The 17,280-nt window shown below is 45.8% G+C and overlaps 1 protein-coding gene across 1 annotated transcript in view; it reads left to right on the top strand.

Moving 5' to 3' along the window:
* The window catches only part of snphb (syntaphilin b), a 51,472-nt gene extending 34,657 nt beyond the window's left edge, over window positions 1–16,815 (top strand). Inside the window, 6 exon segments of the mRNA XM_042098617.1 lie at window positions 1,501–1,608; window positions 6,335–6,484; window positions 10,262–10,655; window positions 10,657–10,757; window positions 15,239–16,235; window positions 16,237–16,815. Coding sequence (XP_041954551.1) covers window positions 1,501–1,608; window positions 6,335–6,484; window positions 10,262–10,655; window positions 10,657–10,757; window positions 15,239–16,235; window positions 16,237–16,356 — 1,870 coding nt within the window. The 3' untranslated portion in view covers window positions 16,357–16,815.
* Window positions 16,816–17,280: the final 465 nt, after the last annotated feature.

The raw sequence follows: 17,280 nt of genomic DNA on the forward strand, positions 1-17,280 counted from the left end.
AGGTATGCAGATCAAAAAATACTATAAATATGACAAAATATAACGTTTATGAACTCCAAAATATGAAATAGAAACATATGGCATAAGCCATCGTTTTTTAGTGGGAGTGGAGGGTCCAGCAGAGACTAGGATCGTCCCTGATGTGAATGATCACACAATATTCCATATAACTGATGGCGTCAAGATGGTGGGGGCCCCCAAATCAAATCAATCTTGTCATTCCCGGTCCATGTTCTGACAACAGCTTAGACACAGAATGTATGCGGACAGCGATAAAAAAATGGGACCTTGGAATTGTGACGTTAAAGGCAGGCAATGAAAAATTTGGGTGCACCTACATTTTGTTCTGGTGCACCACCTAAATGACAAAGTTAGGCACACCAGTGGGTGCACCTACATTTTGTGCTGGTGCAAGTTAGGTGCACCAGCTAAATAACATAGTTAGACGCACCAGTGCAACCAATGCACCAAGTTAGTCTGAAGCCCGGCTGTGTGTGTCGTCAGGAGTGAGCATGTATTGTCAGAAGTGTGTGAGTATCGTCAGGAGTGAGCATGTATTGTCAGAAGTGTGTGTGTGTGTGTCGTCAGGAGTGTGTGCGTATCATCAGGAGTGTGTGTGTGTTGTCAGAAGTGTGTGAGTATCGTCAGGAGTGAGCATGTACTGTATTGTCAGAAGTGTGTGAGTATCGTCAGGAGTGAGCATGTACTGTATTGTCAGAAGTGTGTGTGTATCGTCAGGAGTGTGTGTGTGTTGTCAGGAGTGTGTGCGTATCATCAGGAGTGTGTGTGTGTGTTGTCAGAAGTGTGTGAGTATCGTCAGGAGTGTGTGCATATCATCAGAAGTGTGACGAGTGTGTGCGTATTGTCAGGAGTGAGGATGTGGTGTTTACATCGGCCGGGCCATCCCCTGACACTGCGGTCAGATCTGAAGGGCAAATGTTCTGGTGGACAGATTGAACCCTGAGTGACAGGCTACCATTTACTACCTCAGTTACTGCGGACAAGGATCATATTTCAGCACATTCATTCTTTAATTATGCTGGTCTGCATGCTCTCTGCTTTTTCAGCTGATGAAAAGGAACCATGGCTTTGTTGATGTTTTTCTTTTGATGTCTGTAAGTGTTTTGGGCTGTTAATCACCATGGATACGCTACATGGTGGAGGAGTCACCTTTATCATGTTCATGCATCCTGCTTGTTTGCTTTCAGGTGTGTTTTGAAATGCTGGGCTTCTTTTAGTGTTTGCAGTGATACTGGTGGACTGACCCGTCTAGTTTCAGGTGTATGCGTTGTGTCCGTGAGCATGTTTATGTGTATTTCTGGGCATGTTGTGTTGTCTTATTTTGTGGTCTCCTTCAACATCTGTGTTTGGATAAAAGGCTGTTTGTCAGTAAAGGCTCACCTCTTGGACTCGGGTCAGTTTGGTGTGTGCTAAACCCGGATCAGTTCGGTGTGTGATGGTCTCGGATTGTGCACTGACATCTCCATGGTGATATTGCAGACGGTCCCCAGCCCCAGTGAGCAGCAGAGATCCCTATGGCAACGCTTCTCTCAGCAGCAGCAGCAACTCGGGGTCTTGCAAGGGCAGTGACTGCAGCCCAACATCCAGGTGAGGCAGAGGGTTAGGGTTATTCAGCCCAACATCCAGGTGAGGCAGGGGGTTAGGGTTATTCAGCCCAACATCCAGGTGAGGCAGAGGGTTAGGGTTATTCAGCCCAACATTACATCCAGGTGAGGCAGAGGGTTAGGGTTATTCAGCCCAACATTACATCCAGGTGAGGCAGAGGGTTAGGGTTATTCAGCCCAACATCCAGGTGAGGCAGAGGGTTAGGGTTATTCAGCCCAACATTACATCCAGGTGAGGCAGAGGGTTAGGGTTATTCAGCCCAACATTACATCCAGGTGGGGCAGAGGGTTAGGGTTATTCAGCCCAACATCCAGGTGAGGGCTAACCTGGAGTGTACAGTGTAATGTCCTACATGGTATTGGTGTTGAAAATATTCAGTTACGACGAGTATTATCTCAATATTGTCACAATGTGTTGCTGATGATGCCTTGTTGTGAGTCCATAACATGAGTTATAAGATATGTAGGGTATATGTGACTGGGGGGTATATATGTGTGGGGTATATGTGACTGGGGGGTATAGAGCATATGTGGGGTATATGTGACTAGGGTATATGTGACTGGGGGGTATAGAGGATATGTGGGGTATATGTGACTGGGGTATATGTGACTGGGGGGTATAGAGGATATGTGGGGTATATGTGACTGGGGTATATGTGACTGGGGGGTATATATGTGGGGTATATGTGACTGGGGGGTATATATGTGGGGTATATGTGACTGGGGGGGTATATGGGGTATATGTGACTGGGGGGTATAGAGCGGGGTATATGTGACTAGGGGGTATAGAGGATATGTGGGGTATATGTGACTGGGGGGTATATATGTGGGGTATATATGACTGGGGGGTATATATGTGGGGTATATGTGACTGGGGGGTATATGGGGTATATGTGACTGGGGGGTATATGGGGTATATGTGACTGGGGTATATGTGACCGGGGGGGTATAGAGGATATGTGGGGGATATGTGACTGGGGGGTCTGAGTGTGGTGTATGTATGTTAAAGGCCTGGTCTGGGGTGTATGTTAAAGGCCTGGTCTGGGGTGTATGTTAAAGGCCTGGGCCCAGTTTCCCGATAACGACGGAGACACGCTCTTACGAGGGTTTTCTACGATTCATTTTACGATCGTTCGTTTGGTTTTTCCGACTGTTTCCCGAACATGCTCGTAGCGTGAACGCGCGTGCACTGCTCTTAAGATGCTCTTAAGAGGAGCTGTCCACGTTAATAGTTCTGAAATATCCTCTGATTTAATGGTGATGTCAGGTGACTGCACGTCACAGCTATAGGCCTACCATTTAAACTTCGGATCTACACATTAATTCACATCAATACGAAAATAGAAACACTTTGACATCTGCATGTAAGCATCCCAAGTAGGTTATATACCACACAGAGACATAAATAATTGTAATTATTTTAAGATTAGATTGTTGCACCATGCAATAATTTTTCGCGGTGTCACTTAAGAACACGTTTGAAGATAAGAAAGAAGTCGAGTAAGAAAGAGAGGAAATGTGTAGGCTTAGATTTTGATGCAGTAGGCTACGGACTAAACCACATGTTGCTTTCTCTGCTTTTACTTCATAGGCCTAATAAAATATTCACTTAGCAAATATAATGTCAAACTATTCTGGCAACGTCTCGTTTCATAACTTGATTGCATTTTTGTCCGCTTTTCATCACATTATTATGACCATTAAATGTAGGCTATTTTGCACGCTAAAATCTGATTCATCAGGTAAACACAATAAAGAATGGGAACGTAAATTGGATTATGTATTCTAAGTTGTAATTCCTCTGTATGTCCTGTTGGTGACCTCAGTGAGAAGTACTGTTAAGACGCTCTTAGCCGGTAACGAGTACTCTGGAGCACTCGTAGATCTACGAGTGTTTTCACGACGCTCTTAAGCTACGATGGTTTTGGGAAACAGTTGGCAAATCTTAAGACGTTCGTAAGAGGGACTTTATGACGCTTTTAGGCTTAAGATGCTTTCGGGGAACTGGGCCCTGGTCTGGGGTGTATGTTAAAGGCCTGGTCTGAGTGTGGTGTATGTATGTTAAAGGCCTGGTCTGGGGTGTGTGTTAAAGGCCTGGTCTGAGTATGTTAAAGGCCTGGTCTGGGGTGTATGTTAAAGGCCTGGTCTGAGTGTGGTGTATGTATGTTAAAGGCCTGGTCTGGGGTGTGTGTTAAAGGCCTGGTCTGAGTATGTTAAAGGCCTGGTCTGGGGTGTATGTTAAAGGCCTGGTCTGAGTATGTTAAAGGCCTGGTCTGGGGTGTGTGTTAAAGGCCTGGTCTGAGTATGTTAAAGGCCTGGTCTGGGGTGTATGTTAAAGGCCTGGTCTGAGTGTGTTAAAGGCCTGGTCTGAGTATGTTAAAGGCCTGGTCTGGGGTGTATGTTAAAGGCCTAGTCTGAGTGTGTTAAAGGCCTGGTCTGAGTATGTTAAAGGCCTGGTCTGGGGTGTATGTTAAAGGCCTGGTCTGAGTGTGTTAAAGGCCTGGTCTGAGTATGTTAAAGGCCTGGTCTGGGGTGTATGTTAAAGGCCTGGTCTGAGTGTGGTGTATGTATGTTAAAGGCCTGGTCTGAGTGTGTTAACCCTTTACATCTTCATTTCAAAAGGCTATATCTTAAAAGTGATAAGAGATAGACTTTCTGTAAATTAGAGAAATATTAAGGATGACCCAAAGTTTATGTAGAGATTAAATGTTTATATCTAATTTGCATATTATGACGTCATATGGTGGCAGCCATCTTGGATTATAGAATTTTCATGAAAAGTTGCATGTTTGAATGATAAAATGCACCACTTATTTTCCCCCAAAATGTCCCTCACCTTCTGTATGCTATATTGCACAATACTGAATGCTCAGGTAAATAGTAAGTAGTAAACAAACTGGATAAATCATTACTAATAAATGGCAGAAACAAACCAAATGCATGTAGCGGTAGGCTGGCCTTTTGCTGTAGAGATTTTCCATTTACTACATACAGTAGGCACTCTGATTCCATGTATGGGGCACATATATATTATTCAGATGACACACAAACACAAGTAGACAAGACCTGTTTAGTTCAAAAGCTCACTTGCCACGGCAAGGCACAGATCAGGAGTGAGATGACGAGACAAGACAAGAGACAATGTTAGTATTTGTTTTCTTTTTGTTGTTTTTGTTGATGGTTTTTTTTTTTTTTTTTTTTTTTCTTAGCTGACAAAGACACACACATCACAAGGACATGAACACACAAAAAAGAACACATGTCCTAAATGGTCAGGAAAATAGATAATCAACAGTGTAAATCATTACTAATAAATGGCTGACAATTTTTTTTTTATGTAGCAGGCCTTTTGCTGTAGAGATAATGACTATCCATATCCATATCCTATCCATACAGGGCCGGCATTCCCATCATCTTGTGATAGACTATGCATGGCCTAATGGCTCTCCTGCCCCGTGTCACCACCTCTGCTCCTGTTGCGAGCAGCATGGCCAGATCTGCCTCGCGCTCGCGTCGAGTGGAGAGAATTTGCGCAGCTCGGACTAGGCCTACTGTCATTCTCATTGCGACTCCCCACACTGCCACTACGTTCCCCCCTAACTGTCCTATGAGCACTTCGACCTCGTCTAACATACCCAATGGCGTTAGACAAAGGCTCCACCACGTTACTGTCGCCGCGATTGTGGAGAGGCACACGTTCAGAAGACAGAAGCTAGCGCTATGGACATTAGGCTACCTCCAGCCTCGTTCGCCACACCACTAACACCCTGCTAACTTCCCGATGAACACTCCGAACCCGTGAAACATTATTCCCACCAGTGACATTGGGCAAACGATTCAACGTTTGTGCTTGGTGTAAGCTAAACTATGGAGTAAACTCACTTTGTCCAGCTGCATCATTGCAAGGCAGGGACGCATCTGAAGCCTCACTAAACGAATCACCGTCATTTTATGAAGGCAGATATTCCCCTTCAGAATCAGGATCCGCGAATAGAAGACCCAACACTTCATTTCAGGTAAACTTTTTTGATGCCATTAGACGATAATCTAATGCAAATATCGCTCTGACAAAGTGGCTCACATGCACACTAGCTCCGGTATTTCACGCACTGATTCAATGCGCTGTAGCTAGAAAGTTTTGTTTAAAGCATGCCGTTTTTTCGACTTGGGGATGACGTATGACATGTCTGCCATCTAGTGGAGTGGAGGTCGAACGAAATATGACACCCTATTTGACTAAATCGGCCGTTTTATTCAGTACCGCATCTTGTCGAGTAAACTCGACCGTGGCGCCTAGAGGGTTAAAGGCCTGGTCTGGGTGGTCTGAGTGTGGTGTATGTATGTTAAAGGCCTGGTCTGGGTGTGGTCTGAGTGTGGTGTATGTATGTTAAAGGCCTGGTCTGAGTATGTTAAAGGCCTGGTCTGGGTGTGGTCTGAGTGTGGTGTATGTATGTTAAAGGCCTGGTCTGAGTGTGTTAAAGGCCTGGTCTGAGTGTGTTAAAGGCCTGGTCTGAGTATGTTAAAGGCCTGGGGTGTATGTTAAAGGCCTGGTCTGAGTGTGTTAAAGGCCTGGTCTGAGTATGTTAAAGGCCTGGTCTGGGTGTGTTAAAGGCCTGGTCTGAGTATGTTAAAGGCCTGGTCTGGGTGTGTTAAAGGCCTGGTCTGAGTATGTTAAAGGCCTGGTCTGGGTGGTCTGTCCTCTCTGGCAGGCGTAACGTGAAGTACACGTCCTGCACAGACAACCACGGCATCCGCCCCCCTCCCCCGGAGCAGTACCTGACCCCCCTGCAGCAGAAGGAGGTGTGCATCCGACACCTGCGTGCTCGCCTCAAGGAGACTGTCGATAGGCTGCAGGACAGGTGGGTCACCTACACATAGCTAGAGCATTCACAAAGGGTAGTGCACATAGTCACAAAGCATAGTGCGCATAGTGCACATGGTCACAAAGCATAGTAATAGTCATAAAGCATAGTAATAGTCATAAAGCATAGCCTGCTGAAAAAGACAGCTAGAAACCAGCTTATGCTGGTAGCTGGTTTTAGCTGGTTAGGCCACCAGCTGGATATGCTGATGTGACCATCTGAGGAAGCTGGTCATGCTGGTTTGACCAGCCTGTTGTGTGGGATACAGCTGGTGCAAGATGGTCATGCTGGTGACCAGCCTGTCAAGCTTGACATTGTTGGTGTAAGATGATCATGCTGGTTTGCTAGATTGACCAACATAAGCTGGCATGGCCAGTTAAACCAGCAGTGTAGACCAGCAACACCAGCTAAAATGACCAGCTTGAGGTGGTACGACAAGCAAAACCAGCTGAATTACCATCATAAGCTGGGTAAACCAGCTGAAGGTGGGCTTAACATAATGATTGATGGCATAGTTGCAACGGTTCGGCGTGAATTCCCTGTTACTTGAAAACAAAGAAGATGGATGTTGCTGTTGGCGAACAGTGCAACACGAGTTAAGCTTTTTTTAAGTTTGCAAAAGTTTGAACTAGCCAACTAGCTTCGCTGGAGAGAAAACGCATGGGACTCATAGCGCTGTCCTAATGGGACTCATAGCGCTGTCCTAATGGGACTCATAGCGCTGTCCTAATGGGACTCATAGCGCTGTCCTAATGGGACTCATGAGTTGTAGCGCTGTCAAAGTCAAAGTCAAAAGTCAAAGTCAAAGGCCGTCCTATTACACGCAGAGGGAATTTGCGTGTCCTATTACACGCAGAGGGAATTTGAAGACAGCCGATTATCCCGCCCCTCGGACTGAGCACTGCTAACGCTGAGTCCCCAGACCCTACATCTTGATGTGGGTCTGGCTCGTCAGGCTACAATTTTACAATTTAAACTAGGGTACAACCGGGACGATTGAAACGGGGGACGAATGAAACATTCCGTTTTTTTCCGAGTGCAACGATGATGGACAGACATCATTTGGACAAAACATAGAGCATATTAACCTCCGTTGCTCAGCCAAATGCCATCCTGTTACGTCCTGTTATCACGGAGTTACAGGCGATAAACGATTTTTGATGGTCACAAGTTTACTTCATTAGCGGTTTATTTTTTTTTATTATTAAAGTGTTTTTCATTTAAAGGTTTGACTTCATGGATGCAAAACAGCCTATAATTCTAAATGTCTATGGGGGGGACGATTGAAACACCTGTTTCATTTGTCCTGACCAGGCAGTAAACCCCATTTATTCTAAGTCAATGCACACATATCTGTGTTTATACTATGTTTTATGCAGGTGAGACATGGAAAAGCAGTTTTAAAAAGATGCAAATATATTTGGGGCTATCAGGTAGGGGGTTGAGTTTTGCCATGTTAACCTATGGAGACTGACGGCCTGTGGGTCATGAAGGGCACTTATTTGGATGTGTGGTGGCTTTAACCACATAAAAATAGAGTGAAATAACATTTTGTACTATAGAAACATTATATAATTCGAAACATGCATTATTCTAGCTATATTAATGGCATAGTGCATGCTATTTCCATAACCGCGAAATACGTGCATCACCATGACGGCAATGAGTTGTTAACAGACATGAACCAGGACATATAGCCCAGCAGCAATCTATCTAAAATAACACATACTTGAAGTACCATTCATGGTAGGTTGTCAAATATTGAAGCTGTGGGAAGTTTACGTAATTTAAGCTGTATGTTTCATTCGTCCCCCATGCTGTTTCATTTGTCCCAGCCAGGAGGGACGAATGAAACAAAACGCACGTTCGACTTCTCCTTAAATAACTCTTGAACGGTTTTGTTCAGAGCTGTAAATGCAACTGTATTTGACAGAGGACAGATGTAGGTTGCTAGTGACAAAATATTAACTTTCAGTGTTTTACAATGTCTTTGTAAATTACGTTTAATTAAAAAGTGTTTTATTTGTCCCGGTTCTCCCCTACTCAACTATTTAACTGTTCCAACTGTCAGTTATCATCAACTATGCCTCCAGCCAACTATATTAAACCACCACCTACCTAGCAACCAACATAGCAACCATTGAAATATAGCTCTAAATCTATGTCAGTTTCCATAGCAACCAACATGATTCAACTAGCAAACCACTATAGTAACTTTTTTTTTTTCTGATAGTAGCCACAATGGATACCCTAGCAACAACCTAGCAATGACCTCAAGTACCCTAGCAACAGCCTAGCAACCACCATAACTACCCTAGCAACATCCTAGCAACCACTTCAAGTACCCTAGCAACAGCCTAGCAACTATATCATATATCCTAGCAACAGCCTAGCAACCACTTCCACAGTTACAACCTAGCAATCAATATAGCAACCAATGAGATTAACAGTAACCAGCATAGTAACCATAACAACTAACCTAGCAACAGCCTAGCAACCACCTTAAGTACCCTAGCAACAACCTATCAACCACTTCCACGATGACAACCTAGCAACCAACATAGCAAACAACATGATTATCCTAGCAACCAGCATAGCAACCACCATAACTACACTAGCAACAGCCTAGCAACTACCTCAAGTACCCTAGCAATAGCCTAGCAACCATGTCAAATACCCTAGCAACAGCCTAGCAACCACTTCCACAGTTACAACCTAGCAACATATATAGCAACCAATGAAATTAACCTAGCAACCAGCATAGCGACCACCACAACTAACCTAGCAACAGCCTAGCAACCACCTTAAGTACCCTAGCAACAACCTATCAACCACTTCCACGATGACAACCTAGCAACCAACATTAATACTGTACTATACCACTTGAGTTACTATAGCAACCACCACAACTACCCTAGCAACCATCTTAATTAACCTAGCAACAACCTAGCAACCACCAATATAATGTTAACCTAGCAACCAACATGATTATCCTAGCAACCAGCAGAGCAACCACTTGATTTTCCATAGCAACCACCATATGTACCCTAGCAACACCTTAGAACCCATCCTAATCACCCTAGCAACAACCTAGCAACCAACATGATTACCCTGGCAACCACCATAGCAACCACTTTATTTTGCATAGCAACAACCTAGCAACCTCCACTACAATGTCAACCTACCAACAACCATAGCAAGCAACATTACCCTAGCAACCAGCATAGCAACCACTTCATTTGGCATAGCAACCATCATATGTAGTTTAGCAACACTATCATATGTACCCTAGCAACACCTTAGAAACCATCCTAATCACCCTAGCAACAACCTAGCAACCAACATGATTACCCTGGCAACCACCATAGCAACCACTTTATTTTGCATAGCAACCACCATAAGTACCCTACCAACACCCTAGCAACCATATGATTTACCACAGCAACAACCTAGCAACCTCCACTACAATGTCAACCTACCAACAACCATAGCAACCAACATTACCCTAGCAACCAGCATAGCAACCACTTCATTTGGCATAGCAACCATCATATGTACTTTAGCAACACTATTGTAACTATCTGTGCATTATCTGTTTTTACTCTGTATTATATTTTACATCATAGTTTTTGCATTTTCATGCACTGGTAATTCTTTGGAATTGCATTTCTAGTTCTACTCAATGTTGTCCTCCTGTTTTTGTCCTCTCTCTATCTCCACTGCCATCACGGTCATCTCTCTCTCTCTCTCTCTCTCTCTCTCTCTGCGGTCCAGGGACTCAGAGATCGATGAGTTGCGGACGCAGCTGTCGCGCATGCAGGAGGACTGGATCGAGGAGGAGTGCCACCGCGTGGAGGCGCAGCTGGCGCTGAAGGAGGCGCAGCAGGAGATCCAGCAGCTGAAGCAGGTGGTGGACGTGGTGCGCTGCAGCCTGGGGACCCACCCGGACACTGGCATGCAGAAGTGCTTCCAGGACATCAACCTGCAGAACCACAAGCTGGAGACACTGCTGCACAGCATGGAGCTGGCACAGACTGGCACCGCGCACAAGCTGCCGCTGCCACCCGGGGAGGAGGTGGCGCTCAGGGCAGCGGTGGGCGCGGCCGTGGGGGGAGGGGGGGGTCCGGCTGCGGTGCCGGCGGAGCTGGAGGTGGGCGAGGGCCAAGCGGGGGGGGTCATGTGACGGCTCTCCCGCCCGCTCGCTCACCCGCAGTTCCACCTACACCAAGCTCAGCGACCACGCCCCCCGAGACCGCAGCAGCTGCGGCAGGTGGGTGCTTTAGTGACCTTGTGGCTTTAGTGACCTTACAGTGACCTTGTGGCTTGATTAAGAGTTCTCTAAGCATGGTTGGGTGACGTCATTTCGGTTGATGTTTGAAGTATTAGACCCTGTTCACACCGCAAGTCTTAAAGGTTGTATCAGCGATAGCGGGGATACGTCACTTCTGTTGATGTTCAAACAAAACAGAGCTAGCTCGCTACTCCCTCCTCCTCCCTCCCGTACAATTAAAACTCTCCTAAACGTGCATCTCATTGGTTATTGGTTGAAACACTTTTTTTTGCTTTTGAGGGGTTGCCAACCCTTGTTGGTAGCAATTGTTTTCGTGTACAGATCTCAGAGCCTAAGCTGCCTACAGAGACGCGTTGTTTTGACGGCCTGCTTATGGGGCAGGCAGCTAGCGGATCTCAGAGCCTAGGCTGCCTACAGAGACGCGTTGTTTTGACGGTCTGCTTATGGGGCAGCTAGCGGATCTCAGAGCCTAAGCTGCCTACAGAGACGCGTTGTTTTGACGGCCTGCTTATGGGGCAGGCAGCTAGCGGATCGTTAGGAAAGATGAATTAGATGAATGTGATCATTTATGTTTGGGTCTTTTTTGGGCCTGAAATCGCTGATACAACCTTTAATGCTCAATTCAGATTTTTTGCTCAGATCCGATTTTTTTGTTTAGCTGTTCACATTACCTTTTAAAATGTGGCCTACATCAGATTTTCAGTGTGAACTGTTTGTTGTTCCGAACTGACCCGCATGCGCAAAAGAACAACAATGACATCAGCTACCTCCCACCGAGTACCAAAACCATGACGTAGCGTTGTCAAGGCAGCAATTTCACTGGATCAATCTAATCATAGTATTCAGCGGTGGCTTTCTTCTAATCTATTTAAATAATTTTACAACGATTCCAAGATGTTTGTATATTTTATTTACACAGTAGGAATCACATACTACAACATATATTCATACCAACACGATCAAATTTGTGACTACAATGTTTTATTATGACCGCCGCTAGCGAAGCGCTCATATAGGGATTGTCAAAGTTTTTTTTTTTCCCGTGTACTTACTGAATTTTTTGTCAACGATACCCGGGACACCGAAACACCGGGGCACATGAAATTTGGTGGGTATGTAGCCCCAACTAGACTTTTACGGAAAAAAATTGTTTGGTCCCCGGGGGTCACCCCCCCCGCACTGGGCCCCCCGAAACCCAAAACATGCAGTTTTTCCTAAATAACCGTGGCACTGAGGATGAAGAATTTTTATGGTATGTTGGTCTCAAGGGCCCACATCAACCTACCAAATTTTATATGTATGATTAACCTGGCATTCTCTGGGGGTATGCCAAGTTTCATAGAATTTCATCCATGGAGGGGTCTAAAAAAAATTAAGTTATGTGTACATTTAGTGACTGTACACTCATTGGCCTGTAGATGGCGGTGCACACATATACACACACAGGCACGCACATACTATCGGTATCGGCAATTAGAACGGCCAATACATAATTACAAATTCAGTAGGATTAAAGTAAAACCAAATATTCATCATCATCATCATGGCTGCATTTCCAGTATTGGCGATACGTAGTCGTTTGACCACTAGATGGCGCATCGTTGCAGTGAGACGTAATTTTGTTGGAAGTTAATCTAAAGTGGGTTGGAAAAACAATGGACGCTTCCTACAAGGACTGTAGTTTACCGCAGAGGAGGTCTAATAAGGATAGGACGATGTTCACATGAAATGTAATTCCCATTTCTTCTTGAAGCCGAAATAAATCTGAGAATGTTTATCGGACATGCTTGGTTTTTACTGCAGGTACTTTAATCTTATAATATCAATAGCTATAGGACCTAGGTACAATAATGTTACCGTTAGCATTGGTTGAGTGATGGAGGCCAATTTGATTGCATTTGTAGAAAACTATAAATGCGGTTATACCAAGCAAATTGATAGCAGCACTGTAATTGTATCTTTCGACTGTCATCTCATTCTGGCCTACTAACAAGCTAAGTAAGTAAGCCACAACGTTTCTCTAACGCGATGGAAAATATACCTGAAAGATAACCTGTCTATGATGCAAACACCGGGCTGGGACATTTCTGCTTGCTAAATAGTTTTTTTCTGCTGTTGATTTGGTCACAGTCCATGGTGGCCCTGTCAGTGCTTTGTAAAGTGTTGCATTAAGACCACAAAATGTCTCAAAAAGCATCTGAGCTAACGTTCATTCCCAAACATCCACTAGGCTACTTCAATACTCTATTTTCAAAATTAACGCACCCTTGATGATCTACATCTAAACCAAATATTTTAGAGCGCATGTATCAAAGGCAGGGCTGTACACATAATCGTGCTACAAAAATCATTCCGTGCAATGGATGATTTACCAACGTTACACCGGTCCGATACAGTTTTGCCTATGGCTATACATGCGTGAGACTGAGACGCCTGTTTATTTGTTTTAAGTGCGTGCAGGGTGTGAGAGTGGAATCGATGTGCTTTGATTCCAGCTTGGTAGTTGTAGTCTGTGAGATTAAAAAGCATGTGTGTGTGAAGTATCCAAACAATGACACCTTCATTATGGCTTTCATTATGGCTGCTTTAGCAACAGACCTTAAGCTAAGCTAAGGTCCCATTTAGAAGTGGCTACTTCATTCGCGCTTTCCGTGATTCACGGAGCTGCGTGGATTTTATTACAACTTTTCGCCACGATGTGGCAGCTTAAGTCCGCTTGATACTGTAGGCGTAAGCCATTGGTTTCCAAAGGAGATTTCATTTGTGTCGCCAGCATAGCCTATTGACAATTTATGTTGTAAATAGGCCTACTGTACCTTATACCTGTAGCTTAGGGAAGCTAACAGCTTTCTATTAGGATCTAGTTTGTTAACAGTCACGGTTTTGTCATAACTCCCTGATGCATTTTTGCATTTAGAATAGCCAGAGCGTGGATATCTCAATCGGAAATTTAAACAATATCGGGCGCCTACCATGGACTAGGCTGGGTCAACCCAGCCTGATCTGCCGGCGATTTATTTTTTGATTTCTTAAAAGATTGAGCTTGGTCTGGTGAAAGCTAGACTAGCCATGGACCTCAGTTACACAATGCAAGGGAACATGAATCAGCCTATATTTGCACGAACAATAACGGAATAGCTCTTCAACTTGGCCCGTTAAAATGTGTATGAACAGTCTAGCGACGCATTTGTAGACTTATTAGAGGATACGAATTAAAAGGGAATGTGAAGGGTAAAGGGAAACCTATAGCCTACACACATAGACAGAATAGATAGGCTGACTAATAAGCGTGGATATAAGCTATTTCCCTTAGTGTGATTGACTGCATAGGATACTTTGACTCCTCAAGTAAGCATTCGCATTATTGTTGTCACACTTGTGTGCAAATAGATACGATCCAGAAATCGTAATATTGTGGCGATGTGGCCTGGATCAACTTTGTTTATTCCACCTCGAGTGCACGATGCGTGCTAGCCTACTTGGACACAATTAATTTAATGTTTTTTTAATTAATGCAGTTGTGTTGTAATGGTTCAAATGCATCAAACCCAGTTATGCGAACCCTGTCACCTACTTGCAGACTGATCAATAATTCTGCCATGGTCTCTGACCCTATAGCTAGCCACTGCTACGCTCTGCCACTACTGTTTTTTTTTGTTTTGTTATTAATTACAGATGATAAAGACGTAAGATTCTTGCTATTTCGTCGGATAAACACTTCTACCTCGCATTCGCTGGAGATAAACTTTTTTTTATTAATTTGATGATTTCAATTATTAAACTTTGGAGCAGGTTCGAGTATGAATGGATCCACAGATGAGTTTTCATTGTTATTAATATTGCGGGATAGGCCATTTTGTCTTCGCGGAGGTCTGCGCTCTCGAGTGGCCTCCTAGTTAGCATATTAAAATGAGTGTGATTGAGGGAGGAGAGAGGGTGGAGTGTAATGCTCGTGCATGTGCGCTTAATTTCACGTTAATCCGGATGTACAAAGAAAAGCTGCGTGGAATGCTGCGTACGCACAGTTTCATACATCAGAATTTTTTCGTGCGTATGCCACTTTTCAGGTTTGCACGTACGCAATGTTTTAGTATGAAATCCACGCAAGTCTTTGTACATGAGGCCCCTGGTCACTTGATCCCCAAAAAATCAGATTTGGGCCACTTTTGCCTGCAGTCTGAACGGGGTCTTATTCAAGTATTTTTTTACAGCGTATTCAGGGGACAGGCAGCTAGCGGATCGTGAGATGTTTGCTTTATGTGACAAAACATTTTCTAGCTTAGAAACCCTTTAAAGCACTATATAAAAAGGCAGTGTGTTGTTGCTACTACTTCACTGCAGAGAGGTCTTTGTGGCTTGATTAAAGCACTATATAAAATGGCATGTTTGTTGTTTTGCTGTTGTTGTTATTTTTGTTGTTGTTATCTATGTTGTGTTGTTATTTTTGTTGTTGTTGGCAGTGGCTGCGGGAGTGCGTGCGGCAGCACGAGTGGTAGCGTACGCGGCGGCGACGACTTCCCCTGCCTGTCGGCCGAGGGCACACAGGACAGCGGCTTCGTGTGCTGTGGAGAGAGTGCGGCCGCCAACCACGCCGACCTGCTGCTGGAAGCCGCCTTCCTGTCCAAGGAGACGGCCTCGCTGCTCAGCTCCTACCGCCTGCCCCACGCCTCCACCTACGAGCGGCTGGTGCCACTGCACTGCGGAACGGGCCCCTCGGCCAGCGCCAGCCACCCCTGCCTGTCCCACCACCACCTCTACCTGCACCACCTGCGGGAGCAGGCCATCCAGACGGACTGCGCGCCTGCGTCGGCTCCTGCTCACGGCTACGGGCCCGCGGCCTCGGATCTGGATACCATCGCCGAGCAGCGCACCTTCCGCTCGCAGGCCTGCAGCCCCACCTCCACCTGGTTCTCCGATGAGGGCGATGACCTGGACCTCACCACGGTGTCCGTCACCACCACCACCATGACGGCCACCACCACCGCCCCCGAGGCTGCGTCAGTGCTGCTCCCCATCGACCCGCCATCAGAGCTGCCCCTGCCCCTGGACCCTCCAGACCCGCCATCAGAGCTGCCCCTGCCCCTGGACCCTCCAGACCGGCCCTTACCCAGCCCCACCTCCTCCTCCGAGGCCCCTCCCCAGACCTCCCAGCCCCGGAGCGTGGGCTCCCCTGTGCCGTCCAGCGAGGCCCTAGTGGAGGCCGGCGTGCTGGTGGTGGAGGAGGGGGGGGGAGAGAGTGAAGCGGCAGGTGAAGCGGCAGGCTCCTCCCCCATGGGTCCGCCGGTGAAGAGCTACTGGAGCCGCCACTTCCTGGTGGACCTGCTGGCCGTGGCGGTCCCCGTGGTGCCCACGGTGGCGTGGCTGTGCCGGGCGCCGCGTCGCGATGGTCAGCCGCTCTACCACTTCGGCTCGCTGCTGCGGGGCTGCTGCACGGTGGCCCTGACCTCCCTGCGGCGCGGGGGGCGGCGTGCGGCACTATCCGGCCGGGGGGGGGGGGGGGAGGACCCCCCGGGGCGCAGATCTGAGATCAGCAGGAGCCGCGGCTGAGACTGATTTAGCCTCTAGTCCCTGCTCCTGAATCAGATCGGAGAGTTCATCTCCGTAGAGCACTGAGCCCTGTTTCCACTGCATGGCGGCGCTGCAAGGGTGGAGAAGGAGCTGATGCCTCAGCGTTCTGACAAATCTTGACTCAACCATCTTACTGCAAAACGAGAGAGAGAGAGAGAGAGAGAAAAAGAGAGAGAGAGAGAGAGAAAGAGAGAAAGAGAGAGAGAGAGAGAGAGAGAGAAAGAGAGAGAAAGAGAGAGAGAGAGAGAGAGAAAGAGAGAGAGAGGCCATGGTGGCTGGCGGGGGACAAAGGAATGTGAGTTCATAAGAAGACATCATAAACACCATCAATACAAACAACCTCATAGAACTCCTGCAAGTCTTCTTTTGTAGCCGATCACCATCTCTGGCTCAGCAGGCCTGACTGTGTGTGTGTGTGTGTGTTAGGGCTGGGTGATATGGCTGAAAACTGTATCACGATATACGTTTTTCATATCGGTCGATATCGATAATTATTGATTTTTTTAAAATCTATTTTAGATAAGGACCAGAAGGGGGAAAAAAGTTCAATTTAAACACTTTTAAACACTTTTATTTTAAACTTAACCTTCCTTTAAACTTAACACTCAAATAAATAATTGTGCACATAAGTCTGAATGAGCAGCACTGGTTGAAGCCTGGAAATATTGTAAACAAAGTAATTTGCTAGTTTATCATAGTAAGTCTACTGGTTAGACTGTTCAGTTTCCCCACGTGTGTTTAAGTTTCAAATGAATACTTTTTCTTCTTGGGACAGGCCCTTTTGAGTCTTGGAAAATACTTTTCCATTTGCATCGGGATTGAGTTGATTAGAATTTGGCAGTTAATTTGAATGCAACAGTTTTGAACAAATTCGTGCAGCGTGCTAATGATGCTAACCGGATTTAATAGCAATTCAGTCGTCTTGCACGATTGT

This window comes from Alosa sapidissima, chromosome 7 (genome assembly GCF_018492685.1).
Source record: "Alosa sapidissima isolate fAloSap1 chromosome 7, fAloSap1.pri, whole genome shotgun sequence".
Taxonomy (NCBI): Eukaryota; Metazoa; Chordata; class Actinopteri; order Clupeiformes; family Clupeidae; genus Alosa; species Alosa sapidissima.